This window comes from Chiloscyllium plagiosum, chromosome 34 (genome assembly GCF_004010195.1).
Source record: "Chiloscyllium plagiosum isolate BGI_BamShark_2017 chromosome 34, ASM401019v2, whole genome shotgun sequence".
NCBI classification, from domain to species: domain Eukaryota; kingdom Metazoa; phylum Chordata; class Chondrichthyes; order Orectolobiformes; family Hemiscylliidae; genus Chiloscyllium; species Chiloscyllium plagiosum.
In genome coordinates, this window is record NC_057743.1 from 37,983,438 (window position 1) to 38,000,064 (window position 16,627).

The 16,627-nt window shown below is 39.5% G+C and overlaps 1 protein-coding gene across 23 annotated transcripts in view; it reads left to right on the forward strand.

Moving 5' to 3' along the window:
• Positions 1-16,627, forward strand: part of kif1b (kinesin family member 1B) — a 244,283-nt gene that overhangs the window by 85,918 nt on the left and 141,738 nt on the right. For 14 of the 23 annotated variants that reach the window (XM_043676230.1, XM_043676231.1, XM_043676216.1 and 11 more), the window contains 2 exons: positions 3,563-3,642; positions 5,013-5,088. In XM_043676230.1, coding sequence (XP_043532165.1) covers positions 3,563-3,642; positions 5,013-5,088 — 156 coding nt within the window. Of the gene's footprint in view, positions 1-3,562; positions 3,643-5,012; positions 5,089-8,943; positions 9,004-15,747; positions 15,811-16,627 lie in introns of all 23 variants that reach the window. The other 9 variants (XM_043676209.1, XM_043676211.1, XM_043676217.1 and 6 more) reach the window with 1 other exon arrangement.

Consider the following 16,627-nt stretch of genomic DNA (forward strand, 5'->3'; position numbering starts at 1 on the left):
TGTACCACCCACTTTCCTCATGTTGCTTGGTATCTTCAATATCTAGAAATCTTTTGCTGTCGTGTTGAATCACTGAGCCTCCTCTGGTGATTCTTTGGAATCTCCACCTATCACTGGGTGAAAAATGTCTTTGGTGTCCCTATCATAAATGGCTTACCATTTATTCTGAGACTGTGTGCCCCTCCTAATTTCATCACTAAAGTAAAAAGCATTTGGATCAGGGAATAAGGAGGGCTGCACTATGATGTGACCAATGTATGCTGATTTGACCCATTTTTCTTCTGTATTTGACAGATATGTGAAGCCAGCTTTGTGGTGGAGAAACTCAGCAGGTCTGGCAGCATCTATGGAGTTAGAAATTATTGACGTTTCAAGTCTGATAGGACTCCTCTTAAGAAGATTCCTATCAGACTCAAAACTCTGTTTCTTTCTCCACAGACCTGCTGAGTTTTTTTTCGCGTGCCCATAGCATTTTGCTATTATTTGCTGAGGAGCAGGGCTGCTGCACTTGTGGCATTAGTTGTACCTGAGGGGCAGCTAAGTAACTCACATTAAAGAAAGGTTACAAACAGCAATAGCAGGAGCTTTGCAAAACCTGCCTTGTCAGGAAGTGGTCAAATGACGAGCTGAGAGGGACAAAGCAAGAGAGTAGTTTTTCAAAGAGCTAAATCATGAATGCGGATGTTTATCCTTTTTTTTTTCCTGAGAGTTCTGTTCTAAGTACAGATACATTGCACTGTCGAAGATGCAAAGATGTGGATGCAGGGCAGAGTAACTATTTTATAATGTTAGTTAAAAAGCATGCACTCAAATTTACACGTGAGGATGTTTTTCTCCCACTTTGCTCAGTGATGGCATTTCTGCCTCTGACTCAGCCCCAGGCAACGTAGTTCAATATATAACCTACGCTGCCTCTTCAGTGTAGTACTAATGGAGTGCTGCAGCGTTGGAGATTCAGTCTTTTGGATGAGACACCAAATCTGCCTGTTCTGAAGATTAAAAGATTCTGTGGTACCATTTAATGCAAATCAGGAAAGGTGGATGGCTATTTCTGTTATTGCTGTTATTGTGACCTATAACGTACAAATTGGATGACATTTTGTCTGCATACTGCTGACAGCAATCTAGTAAAATAAATAATTGGCATTTTAGGATGTCCTGAGGACATGTAAATTTGGGTGTGCTTTTTTTAGCTACCATTATAAAATGGCTACTCTGCCCTGCGTCCATATCTTTGCATCTTTTTGACAATGTGATGTATCTGCACTTACAGCAGAAATCACTGGAAGGAAATGATATTATTTTAATAAATATTGGAATGAAAGTCTTTTGGCCGGCTGTAAAATATTCCTGCTGGTACAAACCCTTTTACAGGCTCCTAATCTCAAATGTCATACTGTTGTTGTCAAATAACCTTTCATGGTAGCTTTGGCCATAGTCTACTGCAATATATTGATGGAAGAAAGGATGTAGTTGGTTAATGAGTCGAGGGATTTCTTCTATGTGTTGAAGCAGATATCTTTTCTTAAACCGACCTACCCCTCCCCCAGTAATGAATTTCAGAGCATGTAAGTGCTTTCCAAACCACATGAGAGAAGAGGCATTCTAATGATGCTGCAACTAATGCTGGTTACTACAGCAACTAGAGAACGTGCTGTGTCGATCCCTTGATCGTGAACCTGTCACAGAATGATGTCATTTCACTGGAAGATGCAAATAACGTTTCGAGGCAGGTGTAAACTAAAATGAGCAGGAGACTATTGTATGTTTGGTAATTAAAGTGTCATACATCCATATTGAAAACTAATAGTTATGATTTAAAAATCTCATCTGGACACTTTTTTCAACCATTTCTAATGGAGTAAATGTACATTTCTCATGTTTATGCAACGCAAGTTAAATTATAAAATATGGGTATAATGAGTTCCTGGTACCCAATATATCAGCGCAGTCAGAAATTAAAGTGTAACCTACATGGCATTGTTTAAAGGTACAGTGCAGAAAGGAGAAGCTGAAATTCAATGTTTCAGTTAGATTTTGTGTAACACAAGATTTTGTGTGACAGGATAAACACAGGAAGGATATTCCCAATGTCTGGTGAGTCCAGAGCATGGGGTCACAGTCTAAGGATGCAGGGTAGGACATTTAGGACTGGAATGCGGAAAATGTTTTCACTCAGAGTGGCTGAGGCCAAAACATTTGACTGTTTTCAAGAAGGCGTTAGAGGTCAAAAGTGGGTGCAGGAGACAGAATTAGATGATCAGCCATGACTGCATTGAATGGCAGATCCGGCTGAAAGGGCCAAATGGCCTATTCCAGTTCCTATTTTCTATGTTTGTGTTATGACTGAAGCAGAACTTGTTATAAAAACATGTCATCATCTAACAAAGATGGTTTGTCATTTTAAATCAAACTCTTCAGAATAACTTCTTGATTGATTGAGTTAGTGTGCTTTTCAGTTAAGCAGTGAATGTTATCTTCTTGCTTGGATCAAATATGAAATAATTAACTTGTGGATAGGATGCCACTCTTCAGATGGGAGCTCCTTCCTGGAGAGGTTCCAGTTGATCCAATCATATCACAAAACATGTCTGGTGTTTATTTCAAGATAAGAAAGCCTAGATCATTGGTATTTGACAGGAAAGAACTGTAGCTAAGAGGGATGGGCCCACTTTGAAACATTTGGGAGATTCTAGATAGCAACCCTTTGCAGACTGATTGGCCATTACCTGGGATTCTTAAATGCTTTACCATTAACCCTTTTTATAACCTTCTATTCTGAAAGAAAAGCTTGCATTATTGTGACACTTATCATGATCCATATATGTTTTGAAACCACTTTACAACCAATGAAGCTTCTTGAAGCTAATTTTAAAAAAAAACTTGGAGTAAATCATGTATGATGTTTGCTCATGGATCAATTGCATCTATTGAATGATGGTGCAGACCTGAGGGTGTACACTATTCATGTACAGTGGTTGCTTTCAGAGTAAATCTTAATACCCATTTCCTCTGGCAGCTCTTATACATGTGCTTTGTGTATGTAGATTCCAATTTCACATTATAATCAAAGGATACCCAACTAAATTGTTTTGTTTTGTTTTATTTCCAGGTAAAATGTAGGAAGTTACTAAGGTTTAAGAGATTGTTAATCTCAGACTGTGTCCACTTTCTGGTTTGTAGATATGCAAACAATGAGTATTCATTTTCAAAAACAAAATGTTGTGGGAGGGGCTTCTGAATAAAGAAGATCGAAGCATCTGGATGAAACTATATCCTAAAAGTATGAATCAACAACATTAACTTTCCAGAAGGAGATTCCTTCACATCTTTTCATTCTTTAGTGACAGATTTGGTAATTAGATATATTGTGACTTGGTAGGGCCAGGATGAAACTCTTCGTCTGTGTTCTTAATTCATTTTTCTAGGGGTGTCTGTGGCGTAATGGTAGTGCCCCTACCTCTGGGCCTGGATTCAAGTCCCACCTGCCCTTGAAAGATGTCATTATATATCTGAACAGGTTGATTCAAAAATATCTGAAGGTGCATATTTCTATTTGCAGGAATCAGAAAAGATCATCGCTGAGCTGAATGAGACCTGGGAGGAGAAGCTGAGGAAAACTGAAGCAATTCGAATGGAGAGGTCAGAACTTTAGTCCTTTCAAAACCTTTATTTCAAAGCGGTGGTCATGCCACAAATCTTTCGACCCCCATATTCTGTTCAAATTTACAAGTACTTTTTTTTCCCCTGTACAAGTACACTTCTCACTCTGCAGAGTGTAGCTTGACTTTACTAACCTGGCCCAGACAAGGAATTTAATTCAATTTTAATCCTAATTTTTGACCAATACATTGTGACCCATTTATATTCATAAGAATAAAAGTATACTTTGCTGCACTAAATCAAGATTGCTTGTCCAGAACATTGACTTTCATTGTACGGATATAATGACTACCATCAGGGCTGCTCCTCCTACTCCGGAACATAATACTCCTTTTGTAACAATGTCAGAGTTATGCTTGTCCTTAATGGTTAGAAATTCAATTTGACAGTCAGCAAGCAGTATTTTTTAATTTAATAGGAAGGTAGATTCTTTTATCTGATGTTCCTTGTACCTCCTCTTCAAATGCAATCTGAGTTAACTGAAACTGTCATTGTTTATCTGTGTACTGAATTATAATTTTTAGATTTTTTTGTCATTGAATGACCTTTGCACAGAAAACATTTTTATTTTGAAGATGGCAGAATCTTTAGTGAGCCAAGGTTTTAGCCACTTTTTGAAGTCCTGACTCATTTTGCAGATAATATCTGACTTTAGATCCTCTATGATTACAGAGAGTCTTGCTGCAATGATTGTTTTATTACAAAGTGAGTCCAGAGTATTTTGTGTGTATATACTTTGTTGTATGTGTCTGCAACTACAGTAAGTTGATTTGATTTCCCTTAGTTTAGAGGATACTGTACGCAATGATGAATTGTGGCCTTTTTAAAAAAGAATGATATTAAAAAAGCTAAGCTGGGTGATACTAGGAGCACGTGCATAAGCAGCGATATCTCGTAAATATATTTTTAAAAAGTGTGACAAATACATAAAAATGAGCGGTTTAATGAAGGTATATGGTATCATAAAACTAAAGACTTATAGCAGGATTTTAATTTTTAAAAATCAGAACATGCGGTCAGCAACATACTGTTTTTAAAAACCTTTTCTCAAGTGTCCCTGAAATTCCCACCTGTTATCCATTTATTTCGTGAAATAAAGACATTGGCAGTTGGGTGTAGAAAAGGAATATTTTTGACTCTCTGAACGTGTTTAATTTTCCATTGGAAGGTGATGTTGGCTTTTCAGTGAATATGCAAGCACATGCTGTGTTTTGCGAAGCTTCTGGGCTGTTTAGATTCAGTGTACTAATGCTTCTCATTTGTTGTGACATCATAATCAGAGCTAGTTGTTGAGCTGAGCTGAAACCGTTCATTAGCAGCTGACTGCAGTGATATTTCTTTAATCCTAGGGAGGCCCTCTTGGCTGAAATGGGAGTTGCTATACGAGAGGATGGAGGCACTTTGGGAGTATTTTCCCCGAAAAAGGTAGATCCTTTATATCAAACATTGTATGTAAAGCCAGAAGCAAAACTGGCACAAAGGTGGAAAAGTTAATCAGATGGTTACTTAGTACTTAAATTTTCCTTTAACTATTTGCTTCCTGATTTTTCCGAAAGCTTTCCTTTTTTTTTAAAATCGTTACAGCTTTTGCTTCAGTCACCTACGTTTGTACTGTCTTCCTGCATCATCTGTAATGTGACTGTGTGCATTTTGTATATGTAGCCTCCACTGGTGTGCACTGGCCAGAAGTCAAGGTGTTAGAACTACTTGCAGAATATTATAATTACTTCTATTTAACGTCACAAAATACTCGCAGCATCTCCATGTAGAGATATGGATGTGGAAAGTCGGCCATAAACTCATCGAGTGGCAGAGAACCTTAAAAGGCTGAATTGTCTGCTTCTCCTGGTTCTTATGATTTTATGTTCTTACATTGTTCCTTGGATAATTTCAAAAGGTACTGGAAATATCTGATGCAACAATAGAAATTGCTGGAAAAGCTCAGCAGGTCTGGTAGCATTTCTGAAGAGAAATCAGAGTTAAGGTTTTGGGTCAAGTGACCCTTCCTCAGAACGGTGAGGGGCAGTCTCTCGACCTGAAAAGTTAACTCTGATTTCTGTCCACAGATGCTGCCAGATCTGCTGAGCTTTTCCAGCAATTTCTATTGTTGTCTCTGATTTACAGCATCTGCAGTTCTTTTGGGAAATATCTGATTTGTTTTGTCATGTTCCCTCATTAAGGCCCAGGGTAGAAGTGTTCCATTTCTTTTGTATTTTCAATTTTGATATTTGTTCATTTGGAACAAAGAAAATTACAGCACAAGAATAGGCCCTTCGGCCCCTCAAGCCTGCGCCGATCCAGACCCTCTATCTAAACCTGTTGCCTATTTTCTAAGGATCTGTATCCCTCTGCTCCCTACCTATTCATGTATCTGTCCAGGTGGATCTTAAATGATACTATTGTGCCCGCTTCTACAACCTCCACAGGCAACACATTCCAGGCACCTACCACTCTCTGCGTAAAGAACTTTCCACTCATATCTCCCTTAAACTTATTCCCTCTCATCTTGAACTTGAGACCCCTAGTAATTGAATCCCCCATTCTTGCTATCCACCCTATCTATATAACTCATGATTTTGTACACCTCAATCAGGACCCCCCTCAACTTCCATCTTTCTAAGGAAAATAATCCAAATCTACTCAACCTGTCTTCATAGCTAGCGCCCTCCGTACCAGGCAACATCCTGGTGATCCTCCTCTGCACCCTTTCCAAAGCTTTTGGTAATGTGATGACCAGAACTGTACATAGTATTTCAAATGTGGCCAAACCAAAGTCTTCTACAACTATAACATGACCTGCCAACTCTTGTCTCGAGAATGTAGTGCTGGAAAAGCACAGCCGGTCAGGCAGCATCCGAGGAGCAGGAGAATCAACGTTTTGGGTAGGAGCTCTTCATCAGGAAGGGCATCCTCCCTGCCAACTCTTGTATTCAATACCCTGTCCGATGAAACTTTATTGCTGGAACAGCACAGCAGGTCAGGCAGCATCCAGGGAACAGGAGATTCGACGTTTCGGGCACAGGCCCTTCTTCAGGAATGAGCAGAGAGTGTTCAGCAGGAGAAGATAAAAGGTAGGGAGGAGAGACTTGGAGGAGGGGAGTTGGAAATGTGATAGGTTGGAAACCTATCACATTTCCAACTCCCCTCCTCCAAGTCCCTCCTCCCTACCTTTTATCTTCTCCTGCTGAACACTCTCTGCTCATTCCTGAAGAAGGGCCTGTGCCCGAAACGTCGAATCTCCTGTTCCCTGGATGCTGCCTGACCTGCTGTGCTGTTCCAGCAATAAAGTTTCAACTTTGATCTCCAGCATCTGCAGACCTCACTTTCTACCCTGTCCGATGAAGGAAAGAATGCCGCATGCTGCCTTGACCACTTTATCGACCTCCGTTGCCACCTTCAGGGTACAATGGACCTGAACATCCAGATCTCTCTACACATCAATTTTTCCCAGGGCCTTTCCATTTACCATATAGTTCAATCTTGAGTTGGATCTTCCAAAGTGGATCATCTCGCATTTGACCAGATTGAACTCCATCTGCTATTTTTCCACCCAACTCTCCAATCTATCCATATTCTGTTGTTTCTCTGACCGTCTCCTTCACTATCTGCCTCTTGACCAATCTTAGTGTTATCTGCAATCTTGCTAATCAGGCCACCTATATCTTCCTCCAGATCATTTACATAACTTACAAACCGCAGTGGTCCCAGCATGGATCCCTGTGGAACACCACTAGTCACAGTTTTCCATTTTGAGAAACTCCCTTCCACTACTACTCTCTCTCTCTCCTGCTGCCCAGCCAGTTCTGTATCCCTCTAGCTAGTACACTCTGGACCCCATGTAACTTCACTTTCTCCATCAGCTTACCATGGGGAACCTTATCAAACGCCTTAGTGAATTCCATGCATATGACATCTACAGCCCTTCCCTCATCAATCAATTTTGTCACTTCCTCAAATAATTCTGTTAAGTTGGTAAGACATGACCTTCCTTTCTCAAGACCATGCTGCCTATCACTGATAAGCCCATTTTTCTCTAAATATAAATAGATCCTATCCCTCAGTATCTTCTCCAGCAACTTCTCTACCACTGACGTCAGGCTCACTGGTATATCATTACCTGGATTATCCTTGCTACCCTTCTTAAACAAGTGAACAACATTAACAATTCTCTAGTCCTCTGGGAGTTCAAGGATGCTGCAAAGATATCTGTTCAGGCCCAAGCTATTTCCTTTCTCGCTTCCCTCAGTAACCTGGAATAGATCTCATCCGGACCTGGAGACTTGTTCCCCTTAATGTTTAGTTTAGATTAGTTCCTGGAATTAACGTTGTGTCAATATTTCTATAGTCACTGACACTGATGTTGCTGCAAAACTGGGTTACTTTGAGTGGACTGTTCCCAAAATTGATGAAGACCTGAACATTTGAGATTTGAGTGTTGCTGTGAATTAACTGTTAAAAAGCAACTATTAATTATGCACACTTTAATCATAGAATCCCTACAGTGTGGAAACAGACCCTTCAGCCCAACAAGACCACATCAACCCTCCGAAGAGTAACCCACCCAGACCCATTCCCCTACCCTATATTTCCCCCTGACTAATGCACCTAGCCCACATATCCCTGAACACTATGGGCAATTTAGCATGGCCAATTCACCTAATGTGTACATCTTTGGTCTGGGGGAGGAGATCGGAGCACCCAGAGGAAACCCATGCAGGTGCTGGGAGAATGTGCAAACTCCACCCAGATTGTCACCCAAGGCTGGAATCGAACCCGGCTCCCTGGCGCTGTGAGGCAGCAGTGCTAACCACTGAGCCATTATGTCACCCCGTAATGATATTATATGAAGAAAATGGGTAGAAAATTCATGCTTATTTAAAATTCTGAACTTTATTTAAATTCAAAATATAATTAATTTCCAATGGGATCTGTTCTGTTAATGATGACCCTACAATCTTATGACTATTACACATCTGAACTTTAAGTGGGAACTTTGTACTGGACATGTTAACCATTTCAACCAGTAATAGGGAATGATGTTGTCCACACTTTTTTTTTTAAATCCTCACTAATGTCAAATTAAATAGCATGAAATTATGCCAATAGCTCTTGCTTAATATTTTTTTTTTTAATACCATTGTTTTCCTGAGTGTAGTCTTGGGTCACAAACGTAAGGCTTATATATGCACACCAGTGTCAAGAAACCTATTTAATTATTTGTTTGTTGTTGTCATGTACTTTAACTTTTGCTCCTGTTTTCTGCCATTGCATCCCGTTCAGATTAATGACCGGTCATCATCTGACTTGTTTGAATCAGATGAAATGTTTACTCCTGAAAAGGTTGGTTTGCAACATTTCAGTTCATGAGCCTGAGACTAATGTTGAGAGTGGTAAAACTTTCACAGTGGTAATAGCTCTCATAAAAATCATTTATTAAGTTTGTACAGTTAAATAAAAACCACTTCTGATCATTTTAGTCAAAGCCATACCTTATTTATCAAGAAGGGTGAAAGCCCAAAGATAATCACAGGAAATAATATCAGTTATTTATTTTAGATATTTTTTCAGAGATGTTATTGTACGCCACTAGAGCAGATGGGACTTGAACCTGGGTCTCCAGGAACATTGTGACTGTACCACAAGGACCAGATTTAAAGAATTAACTCTGGCCTCTAGTTTTCTAGTCCAATCACATTATCACTGGACCATGTCTCCCTCAGTAATTTCGTATCTCATGGTTATTCAGTTATATCATGTTTTGGTTTCCTTATTTGAGGAAGGATGTTCTGACTATGGAGGGAGTGTAATGAAGGGTTCCCACGCTGATTCCTGGGATGGGAGGATTGATGTGTGAAAGAGATTGGATTGATTAGGATTATATTCAAATGGAATTCAGAAGAGTCAGGGGTGATTGAGGAGAAATCCTTAAAATTCTCACAGGACCTCGATGGGCTAGACGCAGGAAGGATGTTCCCAGTGGCTAGGGAGTCCAGAACCAGGGGTCACACTCTAAGGCTATGGGGAAGGCTATTTAAGACTGAGATGAGAAGCCATTTCTTTACCCAGAGAAGGGTGAGTCTGTGGAATTCTCTGTCATATAAAGGAGTTGAGGCCAAAATACTGAATGTTCTCAAGAAGGAGTTAGACATAGTTCTTGGGGCCAAAAATATAAAGCGTATGCAGCGCAGATGATAACAGGATATTGAGTTGGACGATCAGCCATGTTCAAATTCAATGGCAGAGCAGGCTCAAAGGGCAAAATGATCTACTACTGCTCCTATTTTCTCTTGGTTGCATATTTTCTACATTGCTATATATTATAATCCTAGTTTTGGCATCTCTTTAGATGTGTCAGGATTGCTGTATTCTATCAACATGTATGTGTGCATAGCTGTAACTAAACTGGGCATGACCTGTCGGAATGGTCGATCTGATGATGCAAACTTCTAAATTGTAATAATCTAAAGATTTCCAGTGATCTAGCTGGTAGCTGTGATTATTTCCTTTGGCAGTTTGTTCTATTGTGGGATTGTCCTTGGAAAGAAATACTGTTCACAAACTGTCTTGAAGCAAATGGTCTTTGTAGGTCCAGTAGCCTCTGAGAGAGAAAGAGTCAACGTTTCAACTCTGCTACAGCTCTTCCTCCGGGTTCATCAGGGACCCTAAATGTTAATTCTGTTTCTCTCTGCAGCTCTGCCAGATTTGCTGAGTTTTTGCAGCACTTCTTCACAGGGTCATAGTCATATAACACTGAAACCAATGGTCCTACTTTTTTATTTATTCATTTTTTGATTGCAGTATGCGTGTCGCTGATTGGGCCAACATTTATTGCCCGTCCCTAGTTGCCCTTTGAGAAGGTGGTGTTGAGCTGCTTTCTTGAACAGCTGCAGTCCAGTTGCTCTGGGTTGACTCACAATGCCATTTAGGAGGGAATTCCAGGATTTTGACCCCTACTTGTCCACTCTGACCAGATCGCCGAAACTGATCTAGTCTCATTTGCCATCATTTGGCCTATTTCCCTCTAAACCCTTACCATGTCGCCTTTTGAATTTTGTAATCTTACCTGCTTCCAATGCAAGCGCTACCATCTTCATGAAGAAGTTGCTTCTCAGGTCCCTTTCAAATGTTTCCCCTCTTATCTTAAATCTATGCCTCTGGTTTTAGACTCTTCCATCCTCGGTGAAAAAACCTTAGCTGTTCACCCTATGCATGTCACTCATTCTTGTGTTTTTATTTCAGATTTCCAGCATCCGCAGTGTATTGCTGGAAAAGCTCAGCAGGTCTGGCAGCATCTGTGAAGGGAGAAATCAGAGATAATGTTTCGGGTCCAGTGACCCTTCTTGAGAATGTTAAAAATCACACATCAGCATCTGTGAAGGGTAAAATCAGAATCAATGTTTCGGGTCCAGAGACTGACTGTGCTCAAGAAGTGATGTGGCGGAGCCAGTTTTGGACTGAGGTGTACAAAGTTAAAAATCACACAAAGCCAGGTTATCTTCCAACAGGTTTATTTGGAAGCACTAGCTTTTGGAGCGCCTCTCCTTCAACAATCCAGGTTTGTTCAACATATCATTTCACTTGCATGACACTGTGATCTTTTGCTATAAATTCTGTGCCTTATGATCTTATGCTCCACAACCACCTGATGAAGGAGCAGTGCTTCCAAATAAATCTGTTGGACTATGACCTGTTGTTGCGTGATTTTTAATTTTGTACACCCAGTCTTTTTCTGGGTAGCTGCTTTTTGTTTTGTCATTGCCAGGGGCTACTAGTTACTTGCCTCAGTCACTGTTTTCACCAGTCTGTTTTGTAATTTTTTCCTTGCTTTGTTGGTTCTTGTTCCAAACCTTTGATCAAGTATGTGACACGAATATGACTGAATCATGCAGCACATCTTTGGACCACCTCAGTCCCGTCTGGTTTTGCAGTGGTAGTGTCCATACCCCTGAGTCAGGAAATATTCCTTCTATTTCCTGTCTGCCTTAGAGGTGGGTTCATAACATGTATGAAATAGTTGCTTATAAAGCATTTTTTTCATAACCCTGGTCTTGAAGAATCATAACCATCTTTGGAGCTCTGTTTTTCTCGTAGTGCTGCCCCGTCCCTGGGCTAAAAAACCACCTGCAACAGAGGTGTGTCACAATATGTCTGAATAAGTTGATTAAAAATCCAAAGGGATCATACAGTGCACTGGTAGTATCTCTGTCTCTGGGTCAGAAGGTTCAAGTCCCATCTGCAATAGATTTGAGTCACAACATGCCTGAGCAGATTGTTTTACCAGAATAAACTATAAAGTTCACGTGAATAACTAGTTCTGAGCTCTGCTAACTATGTAGGCGTCATCGGTTTTGGGTGCCAGTTACATTTTCACGTCGTGGATCTATGGGATTGTTCAGTGCTACTAAAAACATGGAAAATAGGAGCAACAGTCGGCCATTTGGCTCTTTGAACTTATTCCACTGTGATGGTACCGTGGATTTAAGAGGTGTATTTTGTCTTGGTTTTTTTTTTTGACAAGAGGTTTTAAGGCAGAGGTAGTGAGCAGTCTCCCAGAGCCACTAGAGTAAACAGCGTGTGAGGCCGTGGGGTTTTTTCAAAAGTTGGAACAGAAACAACTCCCACAGAACCTTTAGTTTTAGCTTTCTGCAGTTGTTGCTGGGGTCTCAACAAGGTTATAAGCTGCAGTAAATCTCTCCCAGCTGCTACACTCTCTCAGAATTTTCTCTTGATTTTCTTCTCCCTCCTGGGCTGCTGGAGATGCATGTGGGACAATCTGTTTTCTGAATTTAAGGGTGTGTTTATGGGATGTTATTATATTGGAACAGTGAATTAGAAATATACACTATCTGTTATTCTGTTGTGCAAGAGAGTTAAGTTAATCCAATTCCTTCCTTTTTTTTTGTTGTAATGTAACTATAGTGGATGAATAAAGCATGTTTGGTTTAAATCCAGAAGTTTGACCAATTGAATTGCATCTGGAATGCAAAACCTTACATTTAGCTTTAAAATAAAACCAAGTTCAGGTCTAAACCGTCTTTTGAATATTTTGGGAAGGGGGTTTGCTCTGGTCTATAACATCTACCCTTCAATATGATCATAGCTGATTATCCAATTCATTGCCCTGTATCCACTTTCACTACAGACACTTTGTGATCCCTTTAGCCATAAGAAATATACCTAACTCACTCTGTTAATGAAGAGAATTTAAAAGTGAGCTGTAGATTTTGCAAAGCAGTCATTTGAACTGGGGTTTGTTAAACTTCAGCTCTGTGCTTGGACAGAGCTGTGCTATTGATGCAACAAAGTTCAGAAAGTGTGAGGATAGCAGCAAAACATTTCCTTGACTGTCACTCAGTAGCAATTCCATGTAACTGACCTATTGGGTTGATGGAATGGGCACATTGCTTGTAAATACATGTCACAGTTTTTAGATATTTTGGAGTATGCCAAGCTCAACTATAACACGCTAAGGCAGATTTTTTTTTTGAGTACTGGGATCTTAGCGAGTTTTGAGAAGATTTGTAACTCGGGTTGAGATTCTGGATGTAAGTTTGCTCGCTGAGCTGGGAGGTTCGTTTCCAGACGTTTCGTCACCATACTAGGTAACATCTTCAGTGGGCCTCAGACGAAGCAGTGTACATGATTCCTGCTTTCTATTTATATGTTTGGGTTTCTTTGGGTTGGTGATGTTACCACAGGAAATGACGTCACCACAGGAAATAACTTCCCTTTTATCTTTAAATAATAGTTGCCACAGAAAGGCCCTTAATTTAAAGCAGCAAAAAAAAATCTGTTCTGAGGAAGGGTCACACACCCAAATTGTTAGCTCCGATTTCTCTCCACAAATACTTCCAGAGCTGCTGAGCTTTATCATCAGTTTCTGTTTTTGTTTCTGAATTCCAGCATCCACCCTCCCCCCAAATATTCAGAAGATAGTTTAGACCTGAACTTATTCATATTTTAAAGCTAAATGTAAGGTTTTGCATTCCAGATGCAATTCAATTCAGTTTTTTCTTTTAAAAAAAGCCGCTTTGCCCTTTTGCCCTGAATGCTATGTTCTGTACTGCTTAGCTATCTTTAATGAAGAGTTATAAAATTTTATCTTCACTTTACATCTTAGAATCGAATCTTTGTTGCAAAGAAGTCAGCGTACTAGTCAAGTTATCACATTGAAGGTGCATGACCTGTAACAAGTTGCATTTATACAGCCTTGTTGCAAGAAACTCGTCCCAAGAAATTTTGCAAGACTGTTATGAAACAAATTTTGTTGTGCAGCTATGTAAGAAAATATTAGGTGAGTTTAAGGATCATCTTAAAACAGGAATGAAAGGTAAATATTATAGAGCTAGGTGTGGGCAAGAAAGGCTTGGAAGGATTTGAGTACAAGAATAAGGATTTTAAAATTTGAAACAAAAAAAAACAAATTGTTGGAGAAGCTCAGCAGGTCTGGCAATGTTTGTGGAGAGAAAATAGGTAAACCTTTAGAACTTCACTCCTTCATTTCTGAAGAAGGGTCACTGGACGAAATATTAACTCCTGCCAGACCTGCTAAGTTTCTCCAGCAGTTTCTGGTTTTTGTTTCAGATTTGCAGTGTCTGCAGAGAAAATAGGTAAACCTTTAGAACTTCACTCCTTCATTTCTGAAGAAGGGTCACTGGACGAAATATTAGCAGGTCTGGCAGGAGTTAATATTTCGTCCAGTGACCCTTCTTCAGAAATGAAGGAGTGAAGTTCTAAAGGTTTACCTATTTTCTCTCCACAAACATTGCCAGACCTGCTAAGTTTCTCCAGCAGTTTCTGGTTTTTGTTTCAGATTTGCAGTGTCTGCAGTTCTTTTGTTTATTTTAAAATCAAGGCTTTGTTCAATTCCAATCAATTCAAGATGAGTCAGTCATTGCAGGGTTGAAGGGTGAATGCATTGTTTTGGGTTAGAACACAGGCAGCTATGTTTAGATGAACTCCATTTTCTTTTTATAGTTTGGATGATTGGAAGTTGACCTGGGGATCATTAGAACAGTCAAATCTGAAGATAAAAATATAAGTGAGGGTTTTAGGAGCAGATGGACTGAGCCACAGATGGAATTGGCTGATATTAGAGGTGTAAGGAGGTCCTCTTTGTAATGGAGTCTATCCCATTCAGTACAATAATATTACCTGAGATGGTTCTCATCACCTTCTCCTGAGTTAATGTGTCCCATGGTTTAGGTGTCCAACAATGTGACTTCTGAGAGTAAATCCATATGAAGGATAAAAGATTTTGTAAAGTCAATGGGTCTTCTGCATGAATGTTCTGTAAATGGTGAGTAGGTGAAGGGCATTGTGCAGGACATATTCCCTGATTAACTGATAGAAGTGGATTAAGATCAATGTTGTGGATCTTAATTATGTGCAAACTCCTTTGATGCACTTGTATAATTGAAGTTATCAGTTGGACATTGCTTTGAAGTTTTGAAGAGATTATTAACTATTCTCAAATCAATCCATAAATCCAGCCCTTGAAAGAGTTGTGTAACAATTTCAACATTGCAAGATTGATATAAAATGTAAACTTAACAGTCTCCTGCACATTCTGATTTTACCTTTTCTTTTTATGGAAAGCATTACAGTTAACTTTTAAATGGATGTGATTAACATCGTGAGCCAAAGTGAATTTGTTTCAAGACACTCTGAAGTTTTGTGTAATTTTTGACTCTGCTGAGTTAAATTTAGTTATTAAATAATCTTAATTTTCCATTTTGTTCTATGTAGAATGATTGGTTGATATTGAGATTTCGTAGAGTAAGTTACCATAGTTGTCTTATTTGTGTGGCTTTGACTTGAGAGGAATCATCGACTCAAGGAAATTTGTGATATCATCACAGATTTTGTTTCAAGTCTCATGAACTCAAATGGCATTATTTCAGTTGTAAATCCTGCACAGTCTAATCTCTCCTACACTTGCTGCCTTGTGTTCCTTGTTTCATGTAATTCATGGTTCTCTTCACTTGTCCATGTTTTTTTTTGAGTTGTCTCCTTGTGTGTCTCCTTGTATTTTCTGTTACTTTTTACTTTGGCATTTCTGCTTCCTGACACCTTGTTGCTTAGGATTTGATTCCAAGGCCATGTGACCTTTTTGCTGACTCGTATGGTGTATTCTCTCCAAAGAAGGTTGGTATATCCGATAGCATTAAGATGATATGGTGCTTGTGTTAATTTTATTGTATTGTACTGTATACTGTAAAATCTGTTGTGTCCATTTAACACAATACAATTTCAGGAGGTGTATCTCAAGCTGTTGATCAGTTTTCTCATCTGCAGTAGCACTTGGCATTGCATTATTTTGCTGTGGTCAGACTGTCTGGTCTGTGGACTATAAAATGAATAGCATTATGCTTTAGTTGTTTGTATTTGGAGCAGTACTCATCAGTTGGCTAATAAAGTCCGTAGAGTGCTGTTTCATCAGAATTGTTCACTCTGAGGGTCACGATGCCTCATTCGAGGGGAGAGATTGAGAAGGTGGGACATCAGCCAGTGCAGGAATTGAACCCATGTTGGGGGTCACTCTGCATCACTAACTAACTGTCCCAACTGATTCACCTAACCTTTGGCTAATAGGAATGATTCAAAAAGACAACCAGTAACCCATAATAGTTTAAATTTGGAGAGTGTTTGTGAAAATGTCCCTCTTGGGAGTGCTGTTCTGAAGAGTTTGAAAATCTAGAGGTGTCCTGGAATACTTTGGGGTGCTGACACTTGTATTATAGGTCAGTTTTGCTTTGTCCTATTGTAGTCTCCGACTAATATTCTAAATGCTTGCTTCCTTGTTGATTAAATTTGTTGAGTAAAAACCAATTGATCAAAAGTCATGAGATGCACCGTAATATACAATTCAATACCGCAGTGATTTAGACACAATTGATTTTGATTAAAGGTTGAACCAAGAATGATCAAAGACTTTTTTTTGCCTTTTAATTGACAGTTTTAA